Source organism: Ursus americanus, chromosome 11, assembly GCF_024610735.1.
Source record: "Ursus americanus isolate L20-20 chromosome 11, mUrsAme1.1.p, whole genome shotgun sequence".
NCBI lineage: Eukaryota > Metazoa > Chordata > Mammalia > Carnivora > Ursidae > Ursus > Ursus americanus.
Window position 1 is genome coordinate 15393260 of NC_142137.1, and position 27960 is coordinate 15421219.

General features: G+C 39.1%; 1 protein-coding gene across 3 annotated transcripts in view; it reads left to right on the forward strand.

The window, feature by feature from the left end:
- FHL5 (four and a half LIM domains 5) overlaps positions 1 to 27960 on the forward strand; it is a 44658-nt gene that overhangs the window by 9642 nt on the left and 7056 nt on the right. For 2 of the 3 annotated variants that reach the window (XM_087865329.1, XM_045807040.2), the window contains 4 exons: positions 19077 to 19247; positions 20075 to 20249; positions 21218 to 21387; positions 25468 to 25654. In XM_087865329.1, the coding sequence (XP_087721455.1) occupies positions 19089 to 19247; positions 20075 to 20249; positions 21218 to 21387; positions 25468 to 25654 (691 nt within the window). In that variant the 5' untranslated portion in view covers positions 19077 to 19088. Of the gene's footprint in view, positions 1 to 18651; positions 18758 to 19076; positions 19248 to 20074; positions 20250 to 21217; positions 21388 to 25467; positions 25655 to 27960 lie in introns of all 3 variants that reach the window. The other variant, XM_045807039.2, reaches the window with a different exon arrangement.

Consider the following 27960-nt stretch of genomic DNA (forward strand, 5'->3'; position numbering starts at 1 on the left):
TCAGGCAGAAATACTGGAAAAACTAGTTAACATCAACTTCTACCCCCCCGCCCCACATCCCCAACCCAAACGCGCCCCCACACGCGCCACACAGCACACATACCCACACGTGTTCACACACGCACAAATGTACAAGCCACACATACACACACGTCGCTGCCTCTTCTTTTTTTTTTTTTTTAGGTGAGGCTCCAGGAAATAAAACCAAATGTGGTTTTGGATTTTTCTTCCCAACTCCAGAGTAAACCCATAATAGCTATAATAAAAAGAACCCAGTAGAAGCCGAATTGCCTTGAACGTTGCAGGGGCCCGTGAGCTGTTGAGGGTCCTGGTTTGCTCTGCAGCCGGCGGCGTGGCTTGAGCCCTCCGCCCCGCACGCGAGCTCGCCACGCGGCCAGTCATTCAAACCCTGAGCGCCAGACACAAATCAGGACAGGTTGCATGCTTTTCGCCTTTGGAACAAATCACAGCAGTAACCAAAGCCGTCCCTGCAGCCCAGCTTTTTGCCCACCTCTCTATGAAAACCACAACCAGCCGCTTCCATGAGCGGCCGGAAACCGGAGCCCACGAGCCACGTGGTCAGCTTTAAAAACCAGTCAAGGCACCGCCCGAACTTCAGGGTTTCTCACTTGTTAGATGAAAGGAACAAACGTGGGAATTCCAACACATCCCGCCCAGCTCCTAGATTTAGTGGTTCTGTCAAAATGGGATTGGATCAGAAGCATGCTTTTATAGGGAAGGAAAAATATCAAAATACGGCACGAAGAGGCTTTATCTCTAAATATCTAACTGTACCCAGAGGGGATTCCTTTTCCCGAGTTTCCCAAAATTCTCTTCCTGTCTCTCCCCCCTCCTCCTCCTAGTTCTAATGCTTGATTGTTGGGGGTTTGGGGTGTTTTTTTAGTAAACTATTATAGGAAAGACTGGTTGTGCAACTAATTTATTGGAGGGTGGAAATTTTTCTTTCTCCTTGAGAAAACAAGGTCACACAGAGCAGAGCTGAGAAACAAATCGTGGAAAAATTACCAAAATGGTGGTAAATGTAAGATTCTTGAAGTGGGTCACTAACCTGGCATCCAATTTTGGCTGATCTTAAAGAAAATCTTTCATGTTTATTTAACAACTTGGTCCTGTATAGGTCACAGTAATCTAATCTAAAAAGAAGCTTGTTAACATTCATGCAAATGACAGATGTGGTAATAAAGTACTGTGTGATATTTTAAAAAATTCATTTTGATTAGCGATGTGGGTATTTTCTATTAAGTGCTTACAAAGTTTTATTTGGAAGATATAGTCCATTTTTCCTAATCTTTCTGGAAAGTAACTTGAATACTATCTTCAGAATTTAGCTTCCATATCTGTAAAATGAGTTGTAACTCACCTATCTCTTCTAGTTCTTATATTCTATGATTAGGAACAAAAGAGTGAGGTGAATAAATTTAGTCTTTTGATTTGTGTTAAGATTTTATTTAATTTTTAAAATATACCACACATGCATTTGGAACAAAATGCAAAAGGTACAAAGGGCTATATAGACCGTGAAAAGTAAATCTCACTATATAGTGAAAAGTAAATCTTTCCTGTCTAGTCATCACACTGTGTCTTGTGGTTTCTCCAAGAATGATCCCAAGTTTGGTTTTTTTTTTTTTTTTTTTTTTTGGGGGGGGGGGATAAGAGAGAGTGAGAGCATGAGTGGATGGGGGAAGAGAGGCAGGGGGAGAAAGAGAATCCTAAGCAGGCTCCACGCCCAAAGCTGAGCCTGGCCAAGCAGGGTTCAAACTCATGACCCTGCGATCATGACCCCGAGATCATGACCTGAGCTGAAATCGAGAGTTGGATACTTAAACGACTGAGTCACCCTGGTGTCCTGACTCTAAGTATTTTTTAAGTGAAATGTCAGTTGCTAAGAAGCCAAGACTGGCTTTGATCAATACCAAATATTACAACACTATTAGGCTAACGAATTGTAAATGTTCTTAAAATTTTGTCATTTTCCACTTATATTACTCTAATTCCTATATACTTTCCTCCTCAGCAATGTTTATACTTGCATATACTTGCATGATTGTTTTTAAGGTATTTTGATATGTATTACCTCATTTGCTCTAAAGCACCATTTATGGACATCATTTACAATATTCTACTTTGCAAGGCAGAATATAAATGTCATTTCTTTTTGCCATATATGTATTTTGGTGTTGCCAAAATGCCAAAAATTAGGATGCTAATAACTGAGTGGTTTTATAAAATGTTACTGTTATCTGTCCCCAAAAATCAACTGAAAGCTAAGAATTTGGTGATAGGGGCGACTGGGTGGCTCAGTCGGTTAAGCATCTACCTTTGGCTTAGGTCATGAGCCCAGGGTCCTGGGATTGAGCTCTCTGCATCAGGCTCTCTGGTCAGCAGGGAGTCTGCTTCCCTCTCTCTCTCTCTCTCTCTCTCTCTCTTGCTCTCGCTCTCACCCTCTCTCTCCCGCAAATACTTTTAAAAATTTTTTTAATTAATTAATTAATTAATCAATTAATTAAAGACTTTGGCGATAGCTTAGAAATGTCATGCATGTGACAAGGGGTGTGTATGCCTTAGCACCAGCCCTTAGTAATAGGCTGCTGGGCTTCACAGAAGTGCTTGGGACTTCCCAGGCCTGTGAAGGGCCAGGCAGAGCTCCTCCCATCCAAGGTCCAGCCCTCCCCTCCCCACCCTCAATAGGCTCAGTAGGAGTCAAAAAGCTGCAGAAACCACTAATTTTGAGCACAGACTAAAAAGATCCAAAGAGACACCAACACCTACTCCGTGCCTACAATCATCTGCAAAACTGCTGGTAGACTTGCAAAGAGATAGGACCCTTGTTATCCTGTGATTTGGCCTATTAGTTCCAAGGAAAAGAAAGAGTATCTGGAGCTACCACTCCAGAAATCAAGGAAAAGATGCTTGCAGAGCGCTTCCAGCCACTGGGGAATCAGAGGATGCCCCCCAGCAGAAGATTCTAAGACTGGAGGTGCTACAGCTTATTTGCCTGATCTTGAGCCATCATCCCTTTCAATAACATAGAAATCTTTTAATAATTACCATCTTTAATAATTACCAAGTTTTATCCAAGACATTTTTAAAGATCACCCAATAAGTATGGGGCACCACTAGGTTTCAAGTAGAGTGCGGGAAGGAGTAAGACACGGTGTTGCTCTCAGGGCATTTATATTATGGTTATAAGAAATACAACAAACCTCCAGAACATTTATAATAAAAGGTAGAATATAAACAATATCTAAGAGAAACACAAAGGGCATTCATTAAACATTCATAATACAATTTGTAAATGTGCCTTTATATACTTTAAAATTCAGAAATGTCTGCAGCTTTAAGTCCAAGGTGAAATAGAACTTGTTGACAGGCTGTCCTCCTTTCAGAAAGTTCAAAAAGGAACTCTTCTTTCAGCGTCGTGTTTTATGAATTTGAAGATCATAAACCAACAGAAGCTATAATGCACATTAATGCCAGGATATATGAAAGCCCGTATATTGTATAGTTAGACTTGGCTTATTCTCAGGAAAGAATGACGTGATTGATTATGAAATCTTATTTATTGCTTTTAGTTGAATGGCTAAAGTTCTTCCTAACTAATTTGTTTAACTGGAGTTGTCATTTAGGTAAGTCACGGATTTAAAAAACTACTTTATGGGATCTATTAGATAAAGAATACATCTATCATTTTATATTGGCCACCTTCCAAATAAAGAACACTCTTCCTTTTCTTGGATAGTTTCTAATGCTGTTTTATCAGAAAACAGATGGTTTATTTCTTATATTTGAAAACATATGTGTTTAAAAGAAAATCATAGAAAGTACTGTTTGTTTGTCAAGATTATATAGGGATCAGATGAATCAGCTACTGATGACTGGAGCACTGGGCCCAGTGCCCGGATCCATGGTTATTAACCTAACCTGCTTAAATTGAACATGTTTGTCATCCTCTTAAGATGAACTAATTGAGAATTGAGATTTCTCATTACTAATTATGCAGGGAAATTAGAGTTTATTTTAGAACGTTGGGGAAAATAAAATTGCCATCTTGGCTTTACAGTGATCAATTCACAATCTCTTTATAACACATGATAGCGATCTCAAAAATGGAGAGAGAAAAAAGGTACAAAAGACATTGTATTTTCTCTCTGATGAAGTATATTCCCCAGACCACGGCATATTTGTCATGCGATCCCGCGCACTTAAACAGCTGGCCCTGTGGGGGTGATCAGCTGATGAGTGAGTGTTACAGACATGGCCAAGGTTCCAGATTCAGTCCTTCCTCAGTAGACTTAATTCTTACAATGGCAGATCGGCTTCTTGCTCAGAAGCTTGTAGTTGTCGTTAGATGCGAGGGGAAGCAGATAGAAACAGTGTTAAATAGAAGAATCAAGGGCGCTCCCTCCTCCGCGTTCAGAAAACAGCTACCAGTGTTTACACACTGACAGTAGTTAATGAGTATGATGAAGGTGATCTTCAAGGGAAAGGAAGACCAACAGAACAAAACTGATACAATTACTACCCTTGACAAGTTCCATAGAGTATTTGTTGCATTCTCCAAAAAGCATACAGAGGAGGCCGGGGGAATACTTTCTAATATTTGTATTAGATCTGCAGTGTCCTCATAGACTCCATCTGCGGGAAATGGGGTTGATCTGGGGGATTCATATACAAGAAACATTCACCCTGCCCCTCCCATGTGCTGACCCTATTAGTGCTGTCTCTATGTTTACCAAACCCTGCACTGAATCAGAACCTCAAACAAGACTTTGAGGAGACCCTAAGTCAACCTAAGAACTGGATCTGCTCTTCCAACACACCTTTCACAGGAATAACAGCAATTTTGCAGGAAGTAGCAGAGAAAACTCAACTTATGCCTGTTCAAATGCTCGTGGTTCCTTCGTGATCAAAATTGTAGAAGCAAACTTAATGATGTATTTAAAAACAGAAAATTCGGATCTCAATAGACAGACATTTAGATATCCAGTTTCATCTTAAAAGGAGTATTTTTTTGGTCTTGACAATTTTCTTATACTCCAGTGAGGGGGGAAAAATCGAGGATGGTATTAAACCTACATATTGTATAAGACTTCTACTTCTTTTATTTTTAAAGAATATAATGTTTGATAAAATAGTTATATATTACCATGATATATTTACCATCATTTCAGTAATAGCTTCTATAATTAAATGATTCTAAATGTTATCCCTCCAAGAAAACCATCAAAGCATTTTTGTTCCTTTGTTAGTATCCATAGAACAAATTGACCAGATGGAAAGCTCTAGTCAGCTGTTTTGTTTCATGGGAGAGTAGTTCATCAGCTCTCAGGAGAATTCGTATTTGACCTCTCCACACAAGACATTCAGCTTCCAACAAACTGGGTTTGCAAATATGTCCCTAGAGACTAATATCAAACATTCCACCACAATTCTATGATGCTTGTTTTAGGTTATTTTTGATTGATGGCCTGAAGTTATGGCTTTAGTTATTTTTAAAATTGTTTGTTGAGTTTTTAAAAAGTAGTGTTTGAGGGGCGAAGAAAATAGCCTCCTTCTTCCAAATGGGAACTACAGTTACAATCGCACATTTTCCATCAAGTCAAGTACACCTACAGCCGATTTACCCATGACTTTCCCTTTCTTACATCTCAGTTGATACTTGGGTGGGATCAAGAGCAGCTATTATTATTCTCATTTATAGTTAAGGAACATAGGGCCAGAGAGGTTAAATGGTTTCCCCAACAGTGGATGAGTTATATGCTAGTGCTAAATGCAACTGGGGGAACAATCTGTGGCTCCTCATTTCTTTCTTTCTTTTTTTTTTTAAGATTTTATTTATTTATTTGACAGAGAGAGACAGCCAGCAAGAGAGGGAACACAAGCAGGGGGAGTGGGAGAGGAAGAAGCAGGCTCCCAGCAGAGGAGCCTGATGTGGGGCTCGATCCCAGAACGCCGGGATCATGCCCTGAACCGAAGGCAGACGCTTAACGACTGCGCCACCCAGGCGCCCCAGTAGCTCCTCATTTCTAACCTAGTTCTCCTCGATATGCTCCATCTGCGGTTACTAGCAAACACAGCTAAGGCAGTACACAGCAGGTCTGCTCAACTCAACCCTCAGAACCAGGAAAGGAAAGAAAAACCTAAAAGTAGAACTTCTTTACACGTTATCCTAACTCCTTCATATTTTTAAAATATGTGCATTTTAATTTCCTCTGCTGTAGAACATATACTTACCCCATCTGGCCTAGTTTACACAGACTTCGGAAAATTTACTTTTTCATATATCTCATTTAACCCCCCCCCGAACTTTGTCAAATTCAGTCACTCAGTCAAACAGCATTTCGGCTAACATCAGAGATCTCAGAAGACGAAGACCTTGTGATCTTGGTAAAGATATGGTTTGTCTCAAAATGTTATGCGCATGGGCCCGAAAAGCCTGGTGTAACTTCCAACAGACAATTGAGGTATTTGATCCAACAGCTCAAAAACTGCTGAGGGGGGCGCCTGGGTGGCTCAGTCAGTCAAGCGACCAACTCTTGATTTCAGATTAGGTCATGATCTCAGCGTCCTGGGATGGAGCCTCACGGCAGGCTCCACGCTCAGCAGGGAGTCTGCTTCAGGATTCTCTCTCTTCCTCTCCCTCTGCCCCTCCCCCTGCATGCTCTCTCTCTCAAATAAAGAAATCTTTAAAAAAAAACTGTTACTAGAAGCATATTAGTGCCCCTAGTTTAGAGAAAAGCCCTTTAATAATATCAGCAGATAAACCACCTACTTCTGTTGTTTGTTTGAGATCTTCCTCAGCTGGTAATGGAGGAGCCCTCCAGCTGTCTTCTTCAGCTGCCCTCACAGGAAAAGTGAATGAACGTTCTTGCCACAGACAGGCCCTTAGGGCTTTACCTTCTGTTCCCTAACCTTCATTTTCAGTCCTTTGACATATTTGCCACAGATGTAACATATAAATGAATTCACTACTCAAGTGGACATTTAACATACAAATTCTTAACTCTTTTCTACTTGAGCCTTTATCCTTCATTCTATTGACAGAATCCTCTTTGCATATATGTTTCCATCAGTACTTGTCTTGGACTCCGAGGCCTCAGAGACCAGGAGATTTCCCAGGCATTTTTTTCCTCAGTTATAAACCACGCTCTGAGGTGCTACTCTGCTCAGACCTGAGACACACGAATGAAGCAAACAACATCTTACTCTTTGAGGAGCTCACAAGTGAGAGACACACACACGGGACAAAAATACTACCACAAAATGTGGCAAAAGGAAAACAGACATATGTAGGAACTAATGAGTGCAACAACTCTTTTCTGAGGGATGTGAGAAAGCTACAGAGAGGAGGATTTTTAACTGGACCTTGATGAATGAGGAGAAGCATCAGGCAGACAAGGTCAGCGCGACAAGAAGAAGGGTATTAGATGCAGAGGAAAAGCCACAGGTGGAGGCTTAACAGCATAAAAGGATGTGGTGTATTTGAAGGATAGGGAGTCGCTGGCAGTGGCTAAAGCATAGATGGGTGAAGGTGTGTTGGGCAGTGCTGGGTCTGGAAAGGGCTGGAGAGAGGGGGAAAGTAGCGAGGTAGTAAAGGGTCTTTATGCTAACTAATGGAGTTTAGACTTCATTTTAGAGTCAAAAATGAGCTGCTGGAGGTTTTTTCCACTGAGGGGAGATGATCTTCTTGAGCATGTGGAGGACGTTCTAGAACTCCCTAGGGGAAATTGAGCTTATCATTAGAGAACAAAAGTCATGTAGTAGAAATGTGCTCGGTTCCACCCAATAGAAGAAAAAATCTTTAATAATCTCTTCAGGTTGATGTAAACCACCATGACCCATCGGAGATATGAGGAGGGCCCAACCTAAGACTTAAGGGACGCTTCCGAAGTGGGATCGATAGGATGTGGCGCCCAATAAACAGATGCAGGGGCGTGGGCAGGGAGGGAGGAGAGGAGAATGATGGAAACAGTTGCCTCAGGAGACTAGGTGATTATCTAACTATGCACTATAGATGGTTTCTATAACCACAGAGCATAGAGCAATATACTTTGCTCAGTGAAGTTTCCAAAATGCTCCTGACTGGCCATCAGAGCAACAATTCAAATTAAAATCCAAAATGGGTAAATTCAGTTAAGTACAGTTTGAATTAAGATTCTTCATCCCGTTTCTGTTTCCACTGAAGTTTGGTGTATCAATCGCAAATTTCAAAGACTTAAACACTTTGTACTAACACTTCCCAAGAGGATTTTAATATTCCTTACACCACTTAGATTTAGTTTCTCCCCAAGTTTTTCCCTAAAGAAAAGCGGAAACAAATCTACTTTATTAAATCAATGAAAGCCTGAATGGGCAATTGAAATAGTCGTGCAGCACTCTCACAGGAGCACAGATGTATTCACATACACTGAGTGAAGCTGCTTTGAATAACCGGATGGAAATTAAGCCAGAAATCCCAGTAAACTTTGAATTAAAGGAGACTGCACTTTTACATATGTGCAAAAGTAGTAGTTATGGCGTTATTTGCATCTATGTAGCAAAATTTACAGATCATGTATTAGAGACAGAAGTCATCTTAAATACCATTCATTATTGTATATCCTCAATTTCAAGAATGATAATCAATGTGATGATTTTATACATTTTCACCTGCCTCCAGAGGGAACAAAAAGCTGTTATCAAAACAATGTAAGTTGTAATTGACGTTTAGAATAAAAAATATATGGTAATTCAACTACCACAGTAAATAAACTTCCTCAAAAATACACCGACAGTAGAAACGTTACTGGAAGCCAGAAGGCTCAAATTCTATCCTTGTACATTTCAACTCCACCATAAGAAGGATAAGCCCTCTCACTTTTGAAACTTGTAATCCATGACAGGAGAGTAATATACATACAGGTTGTCCTTGATTTCCACAATGTTCATGCAAAAAGCTCATGCATATTGTAACCATGTTCTTGCTTTGCACACCTCCTTGGTACTAAGAAAGATAGAGTGCGTGAGAGAAAAAGAACTTCTCCCCTCTCTTGCATCTAAAATGGTCCCTGTCGGGGCGCCTGCATGGCTCAGTTGGTTAAGCATCTGCCTTTGGCTCTGCTCATGATCTCAGGGTCCTGGGATTGTGTCTGGGATCTCTGCTCGGCGGGGAGTCTGCCTCTCCCTCTCCCTCTGCCCCTCCCCCCACTGGTGCAGAATTCCCCCCCCAAATAAATAAAATCTTTTAAAAATAAAAATAAAATAAAATAAAATAAAATGGTCCCCCCTCAGGTCCCTTTCTATTCAGTCCACGTGCATCCCAGATCTTCCTTGTTTAAAAACTTCCATGACCACCATCAGCAGGCAAAACCTTTCTCTAGATATTGCTACACCCTTGTGGATTATTTCTCTTCTGACAAATGTAAGAAAGGATTGTTTAATACATACTACTCTACTTATTTATCATCAACTCATTTTTTGAAATCTTTAAAAAAAAATAAAGCATTTCCCATATAGGAAAGAATATTTCTAATATATATGCAAAGTACAATAGCAATTTAGTCTAAGAAATCAAACATTTCCTATCGATGTGTGTGGATTTTTTTGTAGTTTCAAGTTTTTATTTAAATTGCAGTTAGTTAACATGTAGTAATATTAGTTTCAGGAGTAGAATTTAGTGATTCATCACTTACACATAACACCCAGTGCTCATCACAAGTGTTCTCCTTAATCCCCATCACCCATTTAACCCATTCCCCACCCACCACCCCTGAGCAACCCTCAGTTTGTTCTCTACAGTTAAGAGTCTGTTTTATAGTTTGCCTCTTTTTTTTTTGTCCCCCTATGTTCACCTGCTTCATTTCTTAAATCCCACACATGAGTGAAATCATATGATGTTTGTCTTTCTCTGACTGATTTATTTTGCTTAGCATAATATACTCTAGGGGCGCCTGGGTGGCACAGCGGTTAAGCGTATGCCTTCGGCTCAGGGCGTGATCCTAGCGTTATGGGATCGACCCCACATCAGGCTTCTCCACTGGGAGCCTGCTTCTTCCTCTCCCATTCCCCCTGCTTGTGTTCCCTCTCTCGCTGGCTGTCTCTATCTCTGTCGAATGAATAAATAAATAAAATCTTTTAAAAAAAAAAGCATAATATACTCTAACCCCATCCATGTCATTGCAAGAGGCAAGATTTCATTCTTTCTGATGGCTGAGGAATATTCCATTGTGTATATAAACCACAACCTCTTTATCCATTCATCAGTCAAGGGACATTTGGGCTCTTTCCATAATTTGGCTATTGTTGATAACTTTGCTATAAACATTGGGGTGCATGTATCCCTTTGAATCAGTATTTTTTTGTATCCTTTGGGCAAATGCCTGGATCCTACATATTTGAAACCCCCTTTGCAACCTCTCAATATCCCACTAATTCCAGAAGTTAGATACTCTTTAATGGCATCTTGATTTTTGTATTTATCATCATCACGCTTTTTTAAATAGCTTGAATAATATATATTTATTATGTTTAATAGCATGTTAACTAACTTATTAACATGTATTTTTAATGTGTTAACCTATTTATTATAATTCCTAATAATCAGTTGGGCTGTTCTTGAACTTTATAAAAGTGTATTTACTTTTTGCAAACTACTTGCTTCACTCAATACTGTGAAGTTCATCTATGAGGATGAATTACCTACAATTCATCTGTATGACCATCCATCTACTTTTGTATCTATTTTCCCTTTGATAGCTATTCAGTTTCCTGTCACGGCCAATATAAACTATGCTGCTGTGAGCGTTCTTGCACATGATCTCTGCAAGATTTTGTGATTTACACACTTAATGGGTGAAATTGCTGAGTCGTACAAAAGGTACATGTGCAACTTTGCAGTATTATGAAATACTGGTTTTCGGAGCGATTTTTTCCGTCCATCTTTCACTTTTATTTTCAGTGTGTGAGCTTCTGTTCTTCCTTATCCTCACCATTTGATATTGTCAGACTTGCTCATTTCTTCTGAACTTGTGAGTGTAAATGTATTTCATTATGGTTTGCTAAACAGATCAAATCCAATTCCATGGAGTAGACTGAGCTTTCTTTTAAAAATCTGTCATTTAGGGGCGCCTGGGTAGCGCAGTCATTAAGCATCTGCCTTCGGCTCAGGGCGTGATCCTGGTGTTCTGGGATCGAGTCCCACATCGGGCTCTTCCACTGGGAGCCTGCTTCTTCCTCTCCCTCTCCCCTGCTCTGTTCCCTCTCTCGCTGGCTGTCTCTCTGTCACATAAATAAATAAAATCTCTAAAAAAAAATGTCATTTAAAAAAGAAAAATATTTGCTTATACCATTTTTCCATTAGCTTATTTTTAATTCCTCTTGATTCATGGGAGTGTTTTATATATTCTGTATTCTAATCCTTTGTCATTATATGTGTGGCAAATATCACCTGTTATTTTGTGGTTTTCTTTTCTTTTAATAGTGTCTTTCAATGACCAATTATTTTCACTCGCTTACTCAGTTTTTCTTTATATTCCTTCAAAGTGTTCAGTGTAGGGTTCTCACACATGCTTATTAGATTTATTACAAGGTATGGGAGGGTTTTTTAATGGTACCAAAAATGATACATTTTTTAAATTTCATTTTCTCTTTGTTGTTATAAGAATTTGATTTTTGTACGTAGATGCTTTATCCAGCAACTCTATTCACCCGCTTACGAATTCTCGTTGTTTACAGAATCCTTTGGATTCTCTTCACGCAAAATCAATCCGCAGCAAATAATGACAATTTATTTGTTCCCTTTCGATTCTTATATTTTTCTTTTTCTCATCTTAGTGCACTGGCCAGGACTTCTCACATAAAACTGAATAGAAGTGGTGATCTCAGGCATTCTTTTTCTGTTTCTGATCTCAGAGTAAAAGCTATCAGCATTCGCCATTAAATATGTTTGCTATTTTTTCTAAGTTACACTGAGGAAATTCCTTTTATTCTCAGTTTACTAAGTTTTTGATTATGAATTGAAGTCAAATTTCATCAAAGGCCTTTTCTGCATCTACTAAGATAATTATATGGCTTTCTCTTTTATTTGATAAATGTGGTGAAATACAGTGATTCTCTTTTTAATTTGAAACCAAAATTGCATTCCTGAAATAAATGCAATCTACCATGATATGATTAACATTTTCACATGTCACTAGAGTCAGTTAGTTATTATTTGAGGAAAGATTCTGTGTACTGCAAAATTTATTATTTATTATAAGCGTAATTGGCCTATAAATTTTTTTCGCTAATGTTTTCAGATTTTGGTATCAGAGTTTAATGGGTTCAAAATTAACATGCTTCCTGTTTATAATATTTGGCATAGTTTATTAGGCGTGGTGCTATTTCTTAAGGCTTGGTAAAATTCATTTGGGCTTACATTTTACTGTGTACATAGGCTTTTAATAACAAATTCAGTTTCTCTGATAGTTACCAATTAGTTGAAATTTTATATTCTTGTTCAGTTTTAATGTTTTATTTGTCTTAGAAGTTTCCCATTTTATCCAAATTTTCTCATTCTTTAACTAAAGTTCTTCCACAGAGTCAATATTTATTTAGATATACCTCCATATTTACCATTTTTGTTGTTTTTCTCTGCTTTCTTCTTCTCTGAGTTTCAATCTGAGATCAATGCTTTTTTGCCTGAAAAACGGTTTGGGGCATTTATTTTAATATGGGTATGCTCTGGATATATTCAGTTTCTGATTGTCTGAAAAGTGTCTTTTTTTCAACTTCATTGTCAAAAGCTGTTTTATCTGAGTATAGGCTTCTAGGTTGGCTTCTGATTTCTCTCAACAATTTTACCTTATCTTCTCATTTCTAGCTTCCATGTTTTTCTATTGAGAAGTAGGTAACTTCTTAATTTGTTGTTACAATGAAAGTAATATTTTTACCCTATATTTTAGATGTTATTTGCCTTTGGTTTTTAGCAGCTTCACCCTGCAATGCCTCAGCGTGTGTTTTTGCCTGGTTGAGGTTCATCACATTTGCTTTGTTTTGTTTTTTAAATTTGTAGCATGATATAATCTGTCAATTTTAGAAGACAGGCCATTATTTCTTCAATAAGAATTCTCCTAGGGCGCGTGGGTGGCTTCAGTTAAGTGTCCGACTCTTGATTTTAGCTCAGGTCATGATCTCAGGATCCTGGGACGGAGCCCTTGTCGGATTCTGCCCTGGGCATGGATCCTGCTTGGGATTCTGTCTCTCCCTCTCCCTCTGCCCTTCCCCCCACCTCGCTCCCTCTCAAAAAAAAAAAAAAATTCCTTCACATTCCCCATCAAACACGTAAAGCACACTTTTTTTTTCTTTTTTTACATAGGAAGAACAGTAATATTTGTTGATCAAATGGAATATTGGGAGCGCCTGGGTGGCGCAATCGGTTAAGGTCTGCCTTCAGCTCAGGTCATGATCCCAGGGTTCTGAGATCGAGCCCCACATTGAGCTCCCTGCTCAGCAGAGATCCTGCTTCTCCCTCTCCCTCTGTCGCTCCCCCTACTTGTGCTTTCTCACTCTGTCAAATAAATGAACAAAATCTTAAAAAAAACAAACCCACAAATAGAAGATTGAAAAACAGAATCCTAACTGATTTGCCTGTTTGTGGTATGTCCATCCTCCAATCCCTTCTGTCACTATTTTTAAATTAATTTTCATGAGTCTCAGCTCAAAACATCTCACTCATCTATTTTCAGTCATCAGTGGTTATTTTCTTTTCTATAGAAAAAAATATGTTCAACTTCAGCTTGAAACTTAAACCATTGATGATCTTGCCCAGTCTACCTTTCCAATTTCTCCTCCAACATTTGCCTTCTGCTGCCTTGCAAGACACTTTGAATAAATTACTTGCTGCTTCCCATGCCTGCCTCACATATTCAAGTATTAATGTCTACCCTAATTCTGTTGCTCTATCTTAAATACCCTTCCCCACAACTCCAGGGATAGAGAGTTTTGCACAGGCTAAGATCCTAGGTTTCAGTTTCTGACAAGCCTAGATTGAATTCTAGATCTAGCATTTTTACCAGCCAGGTGCTCTTGGCCTCACAAGTTTTGGTTTCTTCATTAAGGCGATAATGTTATTCCCGGGGATAATAATAATAGGCCCCTCCTAGAGGGTCAAGTGAGGACTAAAGGAGATAATCCACACCAAGTGTTTAATACAGTACTCGGCACTCAGGGAACAGGAATGTTCGATACCATTGGTAGTATTCATATTATAAAATACCAAGGGTAGGAGCAACTGCTCTTCGCCCACCTCTACATCCCTTCTGCTCTGTATCCAGACGTCAGAGACCTGCTGCAGCTGCCACCGATACCATTACAACTGTTTCTCACAGCCAAAAAATCTAGTCACTGAACCCCGGACAACCTGAGTCCGGGTATTTCAAAATAGTGGAAGCCACTCACGTGTCTCCGACACAGTCTGCCAGCATCAACGGTGCAGGAACACTGTTTCCCTCCCAGCATCCAGTTTACACACATGATTTGAGTTAGCAGAGCCAAATTTGCCTCCTGAACACCAGCTGAAGAGGGGCCAGGAAATATTTTTAGCTTCCTGACCTCTCCAGCGAGGAGGGTAAAGCCAAGGTGGAGAGAGCCAGCCGATAATACCTACTGCATGACTCATTCGAGCTCCACCTTCTCCAGCTTGTTCCTGCATTTTTCCGAGCTAAAAGTCACCGTTCTCCCACCTCCGCGAAACTGGTGGTTTCCACCACCATTGGACAAACCTCACTGGACATGAGAGCCACCTCGGACTTGAAAAAATACTTATTCTCGTTCTTCGCCTCAGAAATCCTGATTTAATTGGTTTAGGGTAGGGGTGCACTTCGGAAATTTTTAAACTCTAATGTGCACTCTGTGTTTAGAACCACTGCTCTAAATTCTTACAATCTTTCATTTCCCCTCATCACTTCCTTTTATTTATAAAATGTCCTTACTCTTCCTACTAGATTATAAGTTCTCTGAGGAGAGGATTTGAATCTACTCTGTTTTATGTCCTTTACAACTGCTGACAGATTACTTTGCAAACAACAAAAAAAGAAACCTTAAATGTTGATTGACTGCATGAATAAATGAATGATGTATGATGCCTTGCAAACAAAAGCATATTAAAGACATGGGCATCAAGTCCCTGCCTCTCTCCTGCTTGACATTCTCTCAAGTACATTTCTTGTGAATCTATTAATTCTGCTCAGCATAGTAAAAATATAAGTGGATATATTGCCCACAGCATTAGCCTTCTAATCAATAATTCACCATAAAATATAACTTGACACAAAATTATTCCTGGTTTAAAAAATAACATCTAAGAAATGGCATTCTCAGCCATGGAAACTATTGCCAATAAACTCACATTCTTTTAAGTAGAAATCTAAAATAAAGAAGGGAACTGGAAAAATGAAAGTTAAGTCCAGTCACGACACTGGATTTCTGAGATATTTATTCATTTTTAGATATATCAGTTCTTTGATATATCAGGGTATCTCTAAATCAATCTTCTAAAACCCCAGTATGCAATGATAAAAATTCTGTACTTAAACTATTGTATAATTGCAGAATGACTTCAAAAGAAGTGTGACTAGAATATATCTAATTGATACATATAATCCCCCCAAAAGAAGTTTGACAAGAATGTCTACTTGGTATTGATACTAGCGTTTCTGAGCCCATACCTAAAAAAATTAAATGCTACCCAATTGGGTTACATTGTTAATATTAAGATTTCTTATGGTTCATAATTATAGATCTGCTTTTTAAATCTTTGAAAGAAAGGGATTTTAAATCTTTGAAAGATAAATTTTTCCCAATATCTTTGCCAAAGTAACCCTCGGATGGGGGCTCCTGAGATAAGACTCACATGGTCCTCATCCTCTTTCTTACAGCTTTGCCTGTTAGGAAATGATTCAAAGCAAGCCATTTGATCTCCTCTCCCAGACACAGAGTTATTCCCCAAGTATTTAAAAATATTAACGTTAGGGATAAAGAAGAGGAAAAAGGACAGAATGATGTTTAGAAAAGAAGAAGGTTAGGTACAAAGTGGTTTGATTAGAGAAATTCTTTTGCTTCTCTTGTCTGCCCCCACCCCATTTAGAACTACTTGTATTAAAAGCTCAAATAGCTATAAGAGGCTTTAGTTTCAAGGTCTTGAAAATCTGTTCCCAAGACTCACCATTTCCCAACTTCAGAAGAGATCCCGCACCATTCTCCCATTTTTTTCCACTTCCTTTCCTGCCAAATCAAGATCGATCTTCCCTCCCTCACTTTCTTCCATCCTTCCTGAGTTCCAACAGCTTAACATCTTTCAAGTCTTCCCAGGAAGGTCTCCAGATACTGTGACCTCACCCTCTTTTCTATTAGTTCCCTAAGAACTCCAGGGTTCTGGTAGAATACGTATCACTTGTATGGTTATAACAGCTCTGTTCGGATGGGTTCGCATACCCGTGGATAAATAAGAGAGTTCATGAAAATGAGGGCTGAATTTCTCAGTGTATTTTCCCCAACCAAGAATAAGAAAGTGAACATTTAGTTTGTTCTCTTACCTCAAATTATGTTCACTATTACCAAGGTAGAAGTTAAACTAAGAGAATCCAGACTTCTGGAGGGCAGGGAGTTCAAATATTACAGAGTAGATATTCAATACACATTGACCTAGAACGCAATGCTTCCTCTCACTGTACAGTTCTATAAAATGCAAAATGACAAGGTTTTGAGATGTTGAAATGACTGTTCTCACCCTACCCAACTCTCTATTAAGGGGGGGGGGGAGACAAAATAAGAAGTAACATTCTTCTTTTAAAAAATAATAAAATATGGTCCATCTTATTAAGAATTTTCTATGGAGCAAGGCTTATTATGTGGTTAGGATGGGGACTCTTATTTGACAAATATTTATATTTATTGATATATATTTTGATATTGATACGTATATATTTATAAAATAAATATTTATTCAGTTATTTAGATTTTAGATATTTAGATTTCTGACCTGGATCACCAAATGAGACATAGGTATTGTAATGTTGTATTTAAAGTGCTGAAATACTACCAGGTTTGTAATCCCTTCAGTTGCTTCTTCATTTTATAAGATACTAAAGCCTCACAAACTGGCAGGAGACTGGGAGTGCCCTGCTCCACGATCTATTATATACATCTAACGCCAAATAGGTACTAAGAATGAAAATGGCATCGTTCATACTAAGTGATGAAAGTTAAAGGTATATATACCTTATTTCACTACTAAGAGATAAACGCATGATCACTGTAACTGTAAATAAAACTCGCATTTTAAAATCTTTCAAGGGAATCAGATCTATTTCCCTCCTGTTTCCAAGTCCTCAGCAACTCTTTGAGTGTGTTTGTATTCACTTGGAAGGGACATTTCTGTGGAATTAATCAAATAGGGAATTCAATGTTCCTTGCAGATAATTTTGGCATGTTCCATTGGGAACTTTCTAGTATGAATTTTCATCTTTCCTGGGAAAAAAACCCATGTGTTCTAAACCCTCAGTCTTTTCTGTTAGTGGAGAACAATTTAGCAAAGCTGCTACGTATAGAATTAATGACAATATATAGTCAGCAAGACAGCCTGCTGTCTCATCATTAAAATAAAAGAAGGCAAAAATGTATAGGAATACAATTTGAATGTACCAAATAAAAACTAGCATTAAAAACCTTGTAAAAAGCATCATAATAACTAATTGATTTTCTGATTTTGCTAAAATTTTTTTTAAAATCCAAGGTAGAGAATTAGAAAATATTCATAGCTCCTAGTATATTCCAGTAAATCCAGAGATAACAAATCTCATTTTCCAAGAAAATCAGTGATAGTGCTTTTGGTAATAATGAAAAACTCCCGTTCAATGCCTAATTAAAGCGTTTGAAATCCGTATGTCCTGTTCTTTACTGGTTTTCTTTTTTTTTTTTTGTTAAAGATTTTATTTATTTATTCGACAGAGATAGAGACAGCCAGCGAGAGAGGGAACACAAGCAGGGGGAGTGGGAGAGGAAGAAGCAGGCTCATAGTGGAGGAGCCTGATGTGGGGCTCGATCCCATAACGCTGGGATCACACCCTGAGCCGAAGGCAGACGCTTAACCGCTGTGCCACCCAGGCGCCCCTACTCTTTACTGGTTTTCTTATCCTTGCCTTGGCTTCATGCTTCATATCAGCTTTTCATTCAGCAAGATGCTGCAGCTATTCACCGTTCTGTAAACATCTCAGTTTAGTCCTAAAACCTGAAGAAGCCTAGAGCTCTTTCCTACCACCGATGGTTTCCACTGTACTTCTACATCTGGGCAATTGCTCAACAGCAACCAGAAAGACCTAGCACTTGGACTAAGTCCTACCTCCTAAGGGGTTTTATTTGGCCAGTTTAGTGTGGACCATCCAAAAGGAGAGGCCCAGAAGGCAAGTGTAGCTTTAGCTACAGATTTGGGAGGCAACAGCATGTTTGGGAAGGTTCAAGCCACAAGTAAGGAGGGTGTCCCAACAGAGAGTACGTAGTACAGGAAGCTCTGAGGACTGATGTGCAGAGCCCTCCTTAGGTGCCCAATAAAGACTTGAGAAATGAAAGAATGGCCTAGAAAATGACAATGTACTTGATTATTAACTTCTATTTCAGACTATTGTGATTTCCAAGGAACTCTGCCTCCAGAACTCTCCAGCAAGTTAGTAAGTGATGACAGTTAGTGAAAGACCTATCAACAGTTCATATTTATATCCTTGAGGTGAGACCGTCCTCTTTCAACACATATCATATTTTCATTGAAGTTCAGATTAGTGGATGATGAATACAAGATGTTTTTCACAATCTGGCCGCTGGCTTACTGCATTTTGTTAGAAAAACACAGAGGAACTGCCAAAAATGGGAGAGTAGCCTTTCCTAAATCACTCCAAATGTCACCATGACTACAGCATATTTCCCTAAATTGGTGGGTTTTTGCTTAAGATATAAACTCCCTCAAGTGTTTGGCTCCCATTAAGGATTTATAATTTATCTTATAAAAATGTTGCTTCCGTGTATAGGAATCATTTTCTTATTCACAGGACTGAACCACAATGACAACGGCTCAATTTGATTGTCAATACTGCACAGCATCACTTCTTGGGAAGAAGTATGTACTAAAGAATGACAATCCATATTGTGTTTCGTGTTACGATCGTATCTTTTCCAACTATTGTGAGGAGTGCAAAGAACCAATCGAATCAGATTCCAAGGTAGGTCTTCGATTCACAGAATTATTGCATGCAAACCAGCAGACGAATGCTTTGGAATGCCTCGTTTCCTTCGGTATTGACTGTTAATGCTGTATTGCTCCACTACCAGATATAAGCATCTTCCAAGTTACCGTCAGCGACCAGGTACTGCGCTGAACACTATGCAATAGAACATATACGTTAGTCCTCACAACGATCTTGGAAGATGGTTTAAAATGCTAAAGATTAAAGAGGTTACGTTATTTCCCCCAAGTTACAGAGCTAAAATGCTGATTTATTTCTGGAATGACAAGAGTATAAATGAATAAATACATAAAATATTGGAAGCGTAGAGATCAAAAATCTGTATTTTCTGACTTTGAATCAGGCTCATCTCCCCTATGTCCACTGTGCGCTCACACAGCCCATTCTTCCCACAACGCACATTATTGGTTTTTTTTTCTTTTTCTTTTTTGTCTTCGTTTTGTGGTATTGAGATTTTGTTCATTCTCAAACGATAATAGAATATTACAACCTAAAAATAAAAATCATTCCATGAAAAACTCCTCTTACAGTTTATAAAAGGAAGGAAGAGGAAATCTGAAGAAATAGAAAAAAAATTTATTTTCCATCAGTCTTTAGTGACCAACTAAGAAAATCCCAGGCTCTAGCTCTTAATTGCCCCAGATAGTCTCCTCTCCATGGGTAATAGTATCGATGACAACTTCCCCTCAAGCTACCAGCACACACTACTGACACCAGAGTCCCAGGAGTGTTCAGTTTTGTCTTATAAAATGACCTGTTTTGTCACTGGCACATTTAATTAACTCATATTTACTGTCTTGGAGGATCTTTGTTACAAAGGCCGACACTGGCATGAAGGATGCTTCAATTGCGCCAAATGCAATCACTCTTTGGTGGAAAAGCCTTTTGCTGCCAAGGATGAGCGCCTGCTGTGCTCAGAGTGCTACTCTAACGAGTGCTCCTCCAAGTGCTTCCACTGCAAGAAGACCGTCATGCCGGGTAAGGTCACAGGGGAGCTCCGGTCTCTCACTGAATGAAGCTGCAGCGCTTTGAACTACGCCCAAACACAGGAAGAGTATAGTAGCTAAGAAAGCCCTCCTTTTGAGAAAGACATCTATCTTGTGCTCTCTTGATTTTATTCTGTGCATTTTAGAAATAAAAGGATTATTCTGTAGGGGTAATTATTCTGTAGGGGTAAATTACAATGTTCAATGTATTTTCATGAAGTTAATTCATAGAGACATTTTCGACCACAATCTGAGCCATAGAATGAAGATACAATCTAAACCAATCACACTAACACTGCATTAGACACCCTGTCCTCCATAAACAATGGCATCGGGAAGCAGAATCCATCATCGGAGAATGGCGCCAACCATCATTTTGTAGCAGGACAAAAAATGGTTTGAGGGTTCCTCATCTTTATTCCTCTTAGGCAAGTCAGGGATTCATGCACATCATTATACTTTCAGGTAAGCACTTTCTCTGTTCTGATTCTCTTCTAAATCCCTATGGACAGCAATATAACACATGATTCTCTCTCGTTTTCTTATTATGAATTCAAAGAGTTTCTAGAAGACCACAACTGCACAACATCAATCTCAAGAGTTCGTGCCTTGGGCATTCCTAATATCCCAGTACTGATAATTATGTGGCCCAATCTATCTAAACCACACGCAGCCTTTCAGAGTCTCCACCAGTCATACTTTCACATCTCAAAACTGTAGCTTACACAGCACAAGAGTTTCCAGTAGAAGAGCGACTCACCATCATCATGGCTGAACTCTACCTTCTTCTTTTCAGATAAATGTTTTAGAAGCCAACAAAACACTGTTTTTCTGTAAGGACGATTAAGTTTATCATCTTCATGTGAAAATATATTTTTTAAGTAATTTGACATATCTCTACTTAAAAGAAGTAAAATGATGTTTCATATGTACTAACAGGTTCTTATTTGGGGGGGACAGGTTCCCGCAAAATGGAATTCAAGGGAAACTACTGGCATGAAACCTGCTTTGTGTGTGAGCATTGCCGACAGCCAATAGGAACTAAACCCCTGATTTCCAAAGAGAGCGGCAATTATTGTGTGCCATGTTTTGAGAAGGAGTTTGCTCACTACTGCAGCTTTTGTAAGAAGGTAACTATCTAAAGAGGATGAAGCTTGCGGAACCTTCCAGACCATTGCTTTTTAACCTCACTAGATGTTTGGAATGCACTGATACTATCATGTTCTGTCTTCACCCATTCACGTTAGTTTTGAATTCCAGCATGTCCAGAAGCACACTACCCGTCACGACGAAGACGGCCACCTATTTTTACCGTCATAAACTTCCACCCAGAACAGGAATGTAACATTCCAAAAGCTCAAGATAGTCCAGTTCCATTCACTGCCATTACACAAGATTTCATGGATTCTAGCAGGGGGCACACATCGCTTGTGGAATACAAGATATTTCTTAGAAAATAGTTTTGGATCCATTTCATTTTAGGGAAATATGAATTTGTCTCACAGAGTCACTAAGGGAACCAATTTAAACAGGATGTTTAACTTCTCACATTATGTCCCAGCAACACAAATGTCTTCTTGGCTTGAAGCTTTAATATTTCTGAAGAACAGACAAGTAGACTCAAGAAAGTGACAGGCTCATTAGGGAAATTCATCAGACATAAAGACAGAAAAAGGACGAAGGGCAGCAAGTGGTTCGCTTCCAGTTCCAGAGTGTCATCTAGGGCCTTCTGTCTTGGATACCCCTTCAAAACATATCTTCCAATAAGAAAAAAGTCGTGCCTTCAAGTAAACTTTGTCCAATTCTTTTTCAGCCTATAAGCTTTTATGTGAAAAAGTCACTCGTCTCTATCACCTTGATAAAACCTGTCTGTATTTCATAAAATATATATTGATGTACTTGAAGAAATCCTTGACCCATGAGGCATCATAGAGCTTAAAATAACACTATAAATTGTGATAGGAAAGCAGTGGTGTCTAAACATTTTTGATCTATGGGCTGCTTTGGCAGATCTCAAGACCATTTGTGTAATTGCATCTGGACAGCTAGAAGTCTCACTACCACTTTCTTTGGGAGCGCATGCCCATGGTAATTTTCTACATGTATTTAAAATACGAGACTGCATTTGCAGAGGGAACAATAAACTCCTAAGTCATAATCATTAGATTACACTATAATGATGGCTGAAATTATAATTGATAGTAACATGATATAAACCCATCTTAGACCCAGAGACTTCCATTACTCTACCAGAAACACTGACTTAGACAATGACTTTTTAAGCAACCCTCAGATCCTATGACCCTGCAATGTATGAAGCTCAGAAGATTTGCCAGAGTTGATGACACACGTTTTATTATTTTATTTTATTATTTGGGGGGGGGGGGGAGAGAGTACACACAAGGGGGTGGGTAGAGGCAGAGGGAGAGGGAGAATACTTAAGCAGGCTCCACTCTGGGCGTGAAGCCTGTCACAGGGTTTGATCCCACAACCCTGAGATCATGACCTGAGCTGAAATCAAGAGGCAGACGCTCAACCGACTGAACCACCCAGACGCCATGAAGACATGCATTTTAGAAACAGATACTGGAAATATAATGGTAGGTTTATCTCACTGTTTTGTGGGACAACTAAGTTGGCCATGTTCACATTATGTTTCTTAAAGTCTTGAGCTGAAATATTAATGAGGCTTGTGGGAATTATCTTAAACTAATTTATTGGTCATACAATATAAAGTTTCTTTCAATGCTATAGAGATTCAAGAGGGGAATTTCTCTAGTACATCCATGCTAAGCACTATTTGAGGACAAAGCACTGGCATTTCCCAAGTTATAGGAGCTTGTCCTATATTTAGGACATGACTTGAAGTCACCAAAACTTTGTGAAATATTTATATTGGGTAATGGACAGATCACAACATGCCAGATCATTTTCTATTTAATTTTTAAAACCACAAGTCATTTAAGGAAAACGGGACATAAATATTTCTGATCAAGATGATCCAAGCTGAAGAGAAACAATGTTTCAACTCAAACCAAAGACCAAATAAAACAAACAAAATGGACAAAAATACTGGACAAGCAGCACCTTGGAACTTTTTTCATAGATTTTATTTTGTGAAACTAAAACTTATTTTCTGGGGCGCCTGGTTAAGGGTCCGGCTCCTGATTTTGGCTCAGGTCATGATCTCAGGGTCCTGGGATCAAGCCCCACATCGGGCTCCTTGCTGGGTGTGGAATCTGCTCGGGATTCTTTCTCTCTCCCTCTACCCACCCCCCACCCTCTCTCTCTCTCTCTCTAAAAAAAATAAAATAAAATAAAATAAAATAAAATAAAATAAAATAAAATAAAATAAAATAAACAGTATTTTCTACCAAAAACAAGTAAGCTCAAACTACAAGTGCTTTGAATTCAAATTCCTTGAGGTTCAAATAGAGCATTCTCTGATTCATCGGCTATGGTGTACTAAGCACAAAACCGATACTGCTTCCTCTTTGCCAGAGAAAGAGGCTTGTTCCAAATCCTGGGATCAATCAATGGCAAAACCACACCTAGATATTCGGCTACATCTTAGCCTGCTTGCCTCTTCAAAAGGAGCATAATCACAAGCAAACTATTTTTAATGTTCCAGAGTTTCTTCTCCCTAATTTAACAGTCTTTGGTGTATATATCAAGTTTTCTTTCGCTGTGAATACATTTATCAAGTTTGGAATCTTTTAAGCATCTCCTGCTAATAATGTGACCAAACAAATCAAAGGAATCTTGAGTTCTGCCGCGCCTGCAGTGAGGCATTGGGAACCACTGGGGGGCATTATAAATTGCTTTAGTTCACACACACCATTATGTTTCCCACTTACTTATTTAGACTAGGATACATCTTTTCCTTGAGGAAAAATAACTTTTCTATCAAATATCTTTAATTTTTAAGATACTTGTTGTAAGACTCCAATTATCTTTAAGCATCATCTTTTCAAAAGCGTGTATCATAGGCTACATTTTTTAAAAATTTTGAGCAATAAGATGGCTTAGAAGAGGCTCTACATGGTCTATATCCAGTTAATGTGAAGACAGAGATTACAGGAATTGCCTCAGCGAGCACATGAACAGAGCTACTCCACGAGCTCAACAGCCATGGGTTCGAAAGACGCTATGACTTAAACATTGCTACCCAGGAACAGTCGTCCAATATTTACCCATCTGATTCTAAATAAAGATGCCTTATCCTGTTAAAAAGTACAACCCATGGATTAAACTGGTTTAGAAAAAAAATACTTGCTCTGGAGGAATAATACGCATCTCTGACAAAACCCTCGCACATCACACATTAAGGTTCAACATACAAGCTGTACTCCTTACCTCGAGTTCTGAAGCTGAAAACCCACGGGGTGGCCACAGCACCCCACTGGCGCGAGATATTATGCCGGAATTGCTGTCCAAATGTTTTTCTCCTTGGTGTTTGTTCATTCATTCGACAAGGACGCATCAACTGCTCATGACCGAAAAGTAAGCTTGCCTCTGTATTGTTTTACTGGCTAAGCACACAGGCTCAGGAGTCAGACTGTGTAGGTTTGCATGCTAGTTCTGTGTGACCTGGCGAGTGACCTGACCATTCTAACCCGCAGCAATTTCTCATCTCTTAAAGGGGAAAAGATAATATAGTCTTGGCTCTGCCGGATGTTAAGAACAAAAGAAGGGGTCATCCCTCAGCATAGGGCTGAGGACGGAAAGCTCACTTCAGAAATCGTCATCATGATTAGTGGTTGATGGTGCTTATCAGTTCCATTCCGGGTTGCTACAGCTGGAATAAAGCTTTCAGGGGAAAGTAGCTTTTTTCAGCATCCTTAAAAGTCAGACATGGAAACATAGAAAATATCTCAGTTCCGATGGCAGATCTTTGAAGCCCAACAAGAAAGAAAAAGATGAGACAAGGAATCAAAGGTCTACTTCGTTTTCATTTTCCTGAGTCCCTGGTGGTCCTGCTTCTTTTCTATTCCACTGTAGGAGAAAAATGAGGATATTTCTTGCCAGTTCTATTTAATCCCTATAGTCTTTTGCTTCTCATATCGATTCAAAAAAATCACAGGGAAAGGACATCATGGCACAAGGTGATAGAGTAGCCCAAATACCACTTGTGGACCCAGAAGAGGATCGTGATAGGTCCAAATCGTACTAGCTTCCATGATCACTGTCTTTTTGTGATCCTTGGGCAGGTGATAACTTCAGGTGGGATAACGTTCCGTGACCAGCCGTGGCATAAGGAGTGTTTCCTGTGCAGTGGCTGTAGGAAAGAGCTCTGTGAAGAGGAGTTTATGTCCAGAGACGATTATCCATTCTGTTTGGACTGCTACAACCATCTTTATGCCAAAAAGTGTGCAGCCTGCACCAAACCCATTACTGGTGAGTTCTTCAGTTTAATATGGTCCTATGATGGCTATATAGATGCTATATAGTTAATTTGGAAAAAGCGAGTAAAAAAATGATAATCTTCTGAGATACACAGGGGTACCCACACATAAATATAAATATTACACAGACCCCCTCAAGGCAAGTGGAGAGCATAATTAGGGCATCCATTTTCTGTAGAGGGTAATTAATACTAAACCTAATGGTAATGACTTAAGTAAAGTAATCGTTCAGAGGAGAACAGGATGAGCTGAGAGGTCAGAGAGGAACTGCACGAGGAGGCTTGACATTTAATGATTTGAGTGGGAGAAAGGGATACTTATAAATAAAAATCCTGCTTAATTCCAAACAAGGGCAAAAGGCCCTAAAATAGAAAGGTTTTAATTAGATGCAAGTATTATACAAAAATCTGAAGCTGTAATAATTAGGCTGGCATAGGTCAGGAATTTAATTAAACTTCATTTTAAGATGCTTCTAACAAGTGTATCATTCTCTTTTCTCTCTATCCACTTGCAATACATTTTAATTATGAATAGATGAAATAAAACAAGATAGCATTCTGCTGAACGAACAAAGTACATATGACGTGATTTGAAAATACCACAAATGGTGTGAGGATAATGTAAGTGCTTCCTGCTCAAAGTCAACCAGATTGGCTCTGAATCTCTTCAGCTCGCCTAATCCAATGAGAGGGGCACTATAGGTTTCCATTATTAAGAGGAAACTGAAAATGCTTTTACTACTCACCTGGTGGTAGAGCTTTGTCCTATACATATCAAGATTGTTGCACCTTAACAATCTGAATCTCTTTCTTGGAATTGAGGAGGTTCTGGACAGAAGATTCAGCAACTCCATAGCCAATTAAGCTATAGGCATAAGAGCCTTCCAGTCAGTTTAGGTTTATTCAGCAGGTTAGACCTCTGTTGCTGTTCTAATCTGACAGCCCAAAACATCAGGCCAGTATTGTATAAGGACCTCTGGTCATTTTTTTCTTCTTCCCTCAGTTACCTGTGGTGTTCTCACTGCTTTATAAGAAATGCTATATCAGAAGCCAACCTTAGCCATCTGGAATCTTTTTAGAATATCTAGTTTTACAATTATGTGATTAGCTCAAAATTATAGTTTTTCTTTCCTTTACCCAACTATGAGTCTGTGAATTCATGTCCTTACAGTGGTGGTCCCTGAAGGTTCACAGGCAAGATCCCTGTAGTTTTCATGTGGTAAGAAAAAAAAAATCAGTAGCTAGAAATAGTCCATTAGTGAGCTACTCTGCTACCAGTGATTTTTTTTTTCACTTTCCATATTGTACCTCATGGTATTCCAGGTTTTCACCCTCTGCTGGTCCCGTCCTCCCAGATTATCTCTCCTTCTCAATTTCCAAATTCTCCCTCTATTTGCAGTTTGTTCAACTCTTTCCAGATCCTAGCCCACATTCCCTTTAAGGTCCAGCTGTGAGGTGCTCTGCAGAACCAAACATCTACTTAGTGAGGTTCACCCATCTGTATAGAACTTGGGGTTGTAAATAGCAATATCTTGCGTATGTTAAGCACCAAGTACAGTCAGTGTTTGATGCTTTTTTCTCTCTTCCCTTCTACTTGTTTTTTTGTTGTTAGATTCTTTTTCTTCTTATGTCAAAAAATAAATGCCTCATTACATCTGTTAAAAAAAAAAAAAGAAAAGAAAATACCACAAATGGTAAATTGATCCATGTTAAAAAGATTTTCAAGGTAAAATGATGCATTATATTTTCCTCAGAGACACTTCCAAAATGCTAATCCTATAGTAAAAAAAAAAAAAAAATGAGGCTGGCATGACCTGAGAACCCCAGCAGCTATTCTTTTAGGCAGAACTGTACTTCTATTCCCCATTCCTGGGATTCTTAGATCATATATCATTTCTTTTAGTTCAGTTTATGTAACATGGAATTAAAAATTATCTTATCCTTTTCCTCCTCCTCCATCTTCAAATATAACACAAAATAAAAGTTGAATCTTCTTACATCTTCAAAGAAAGAAAAGAGTTTCACTGCAAACCCAGCTTGGCAGGTTTTCACTGACTTGCGAGGGGAGGGAGAGTTACCCCGACAAACAGACAAGGTCCCATTCGTCTGCACAGAGCACCATGTTTTTCCGCGTCTCACCCGGTCCAGGGCTACAGCTGGCTGGCAGGTGTGTTTTGTTTGGCCTGCACATGTTTGGAAACAACTAGTGTAGAATCCATCTCTGCAGCCAAAAGTAAACGAAGAGCCTGCCGGGATGAGCAGACTGCCCTCGCAACCCCCAGCTGGGTCTCTGTCATAG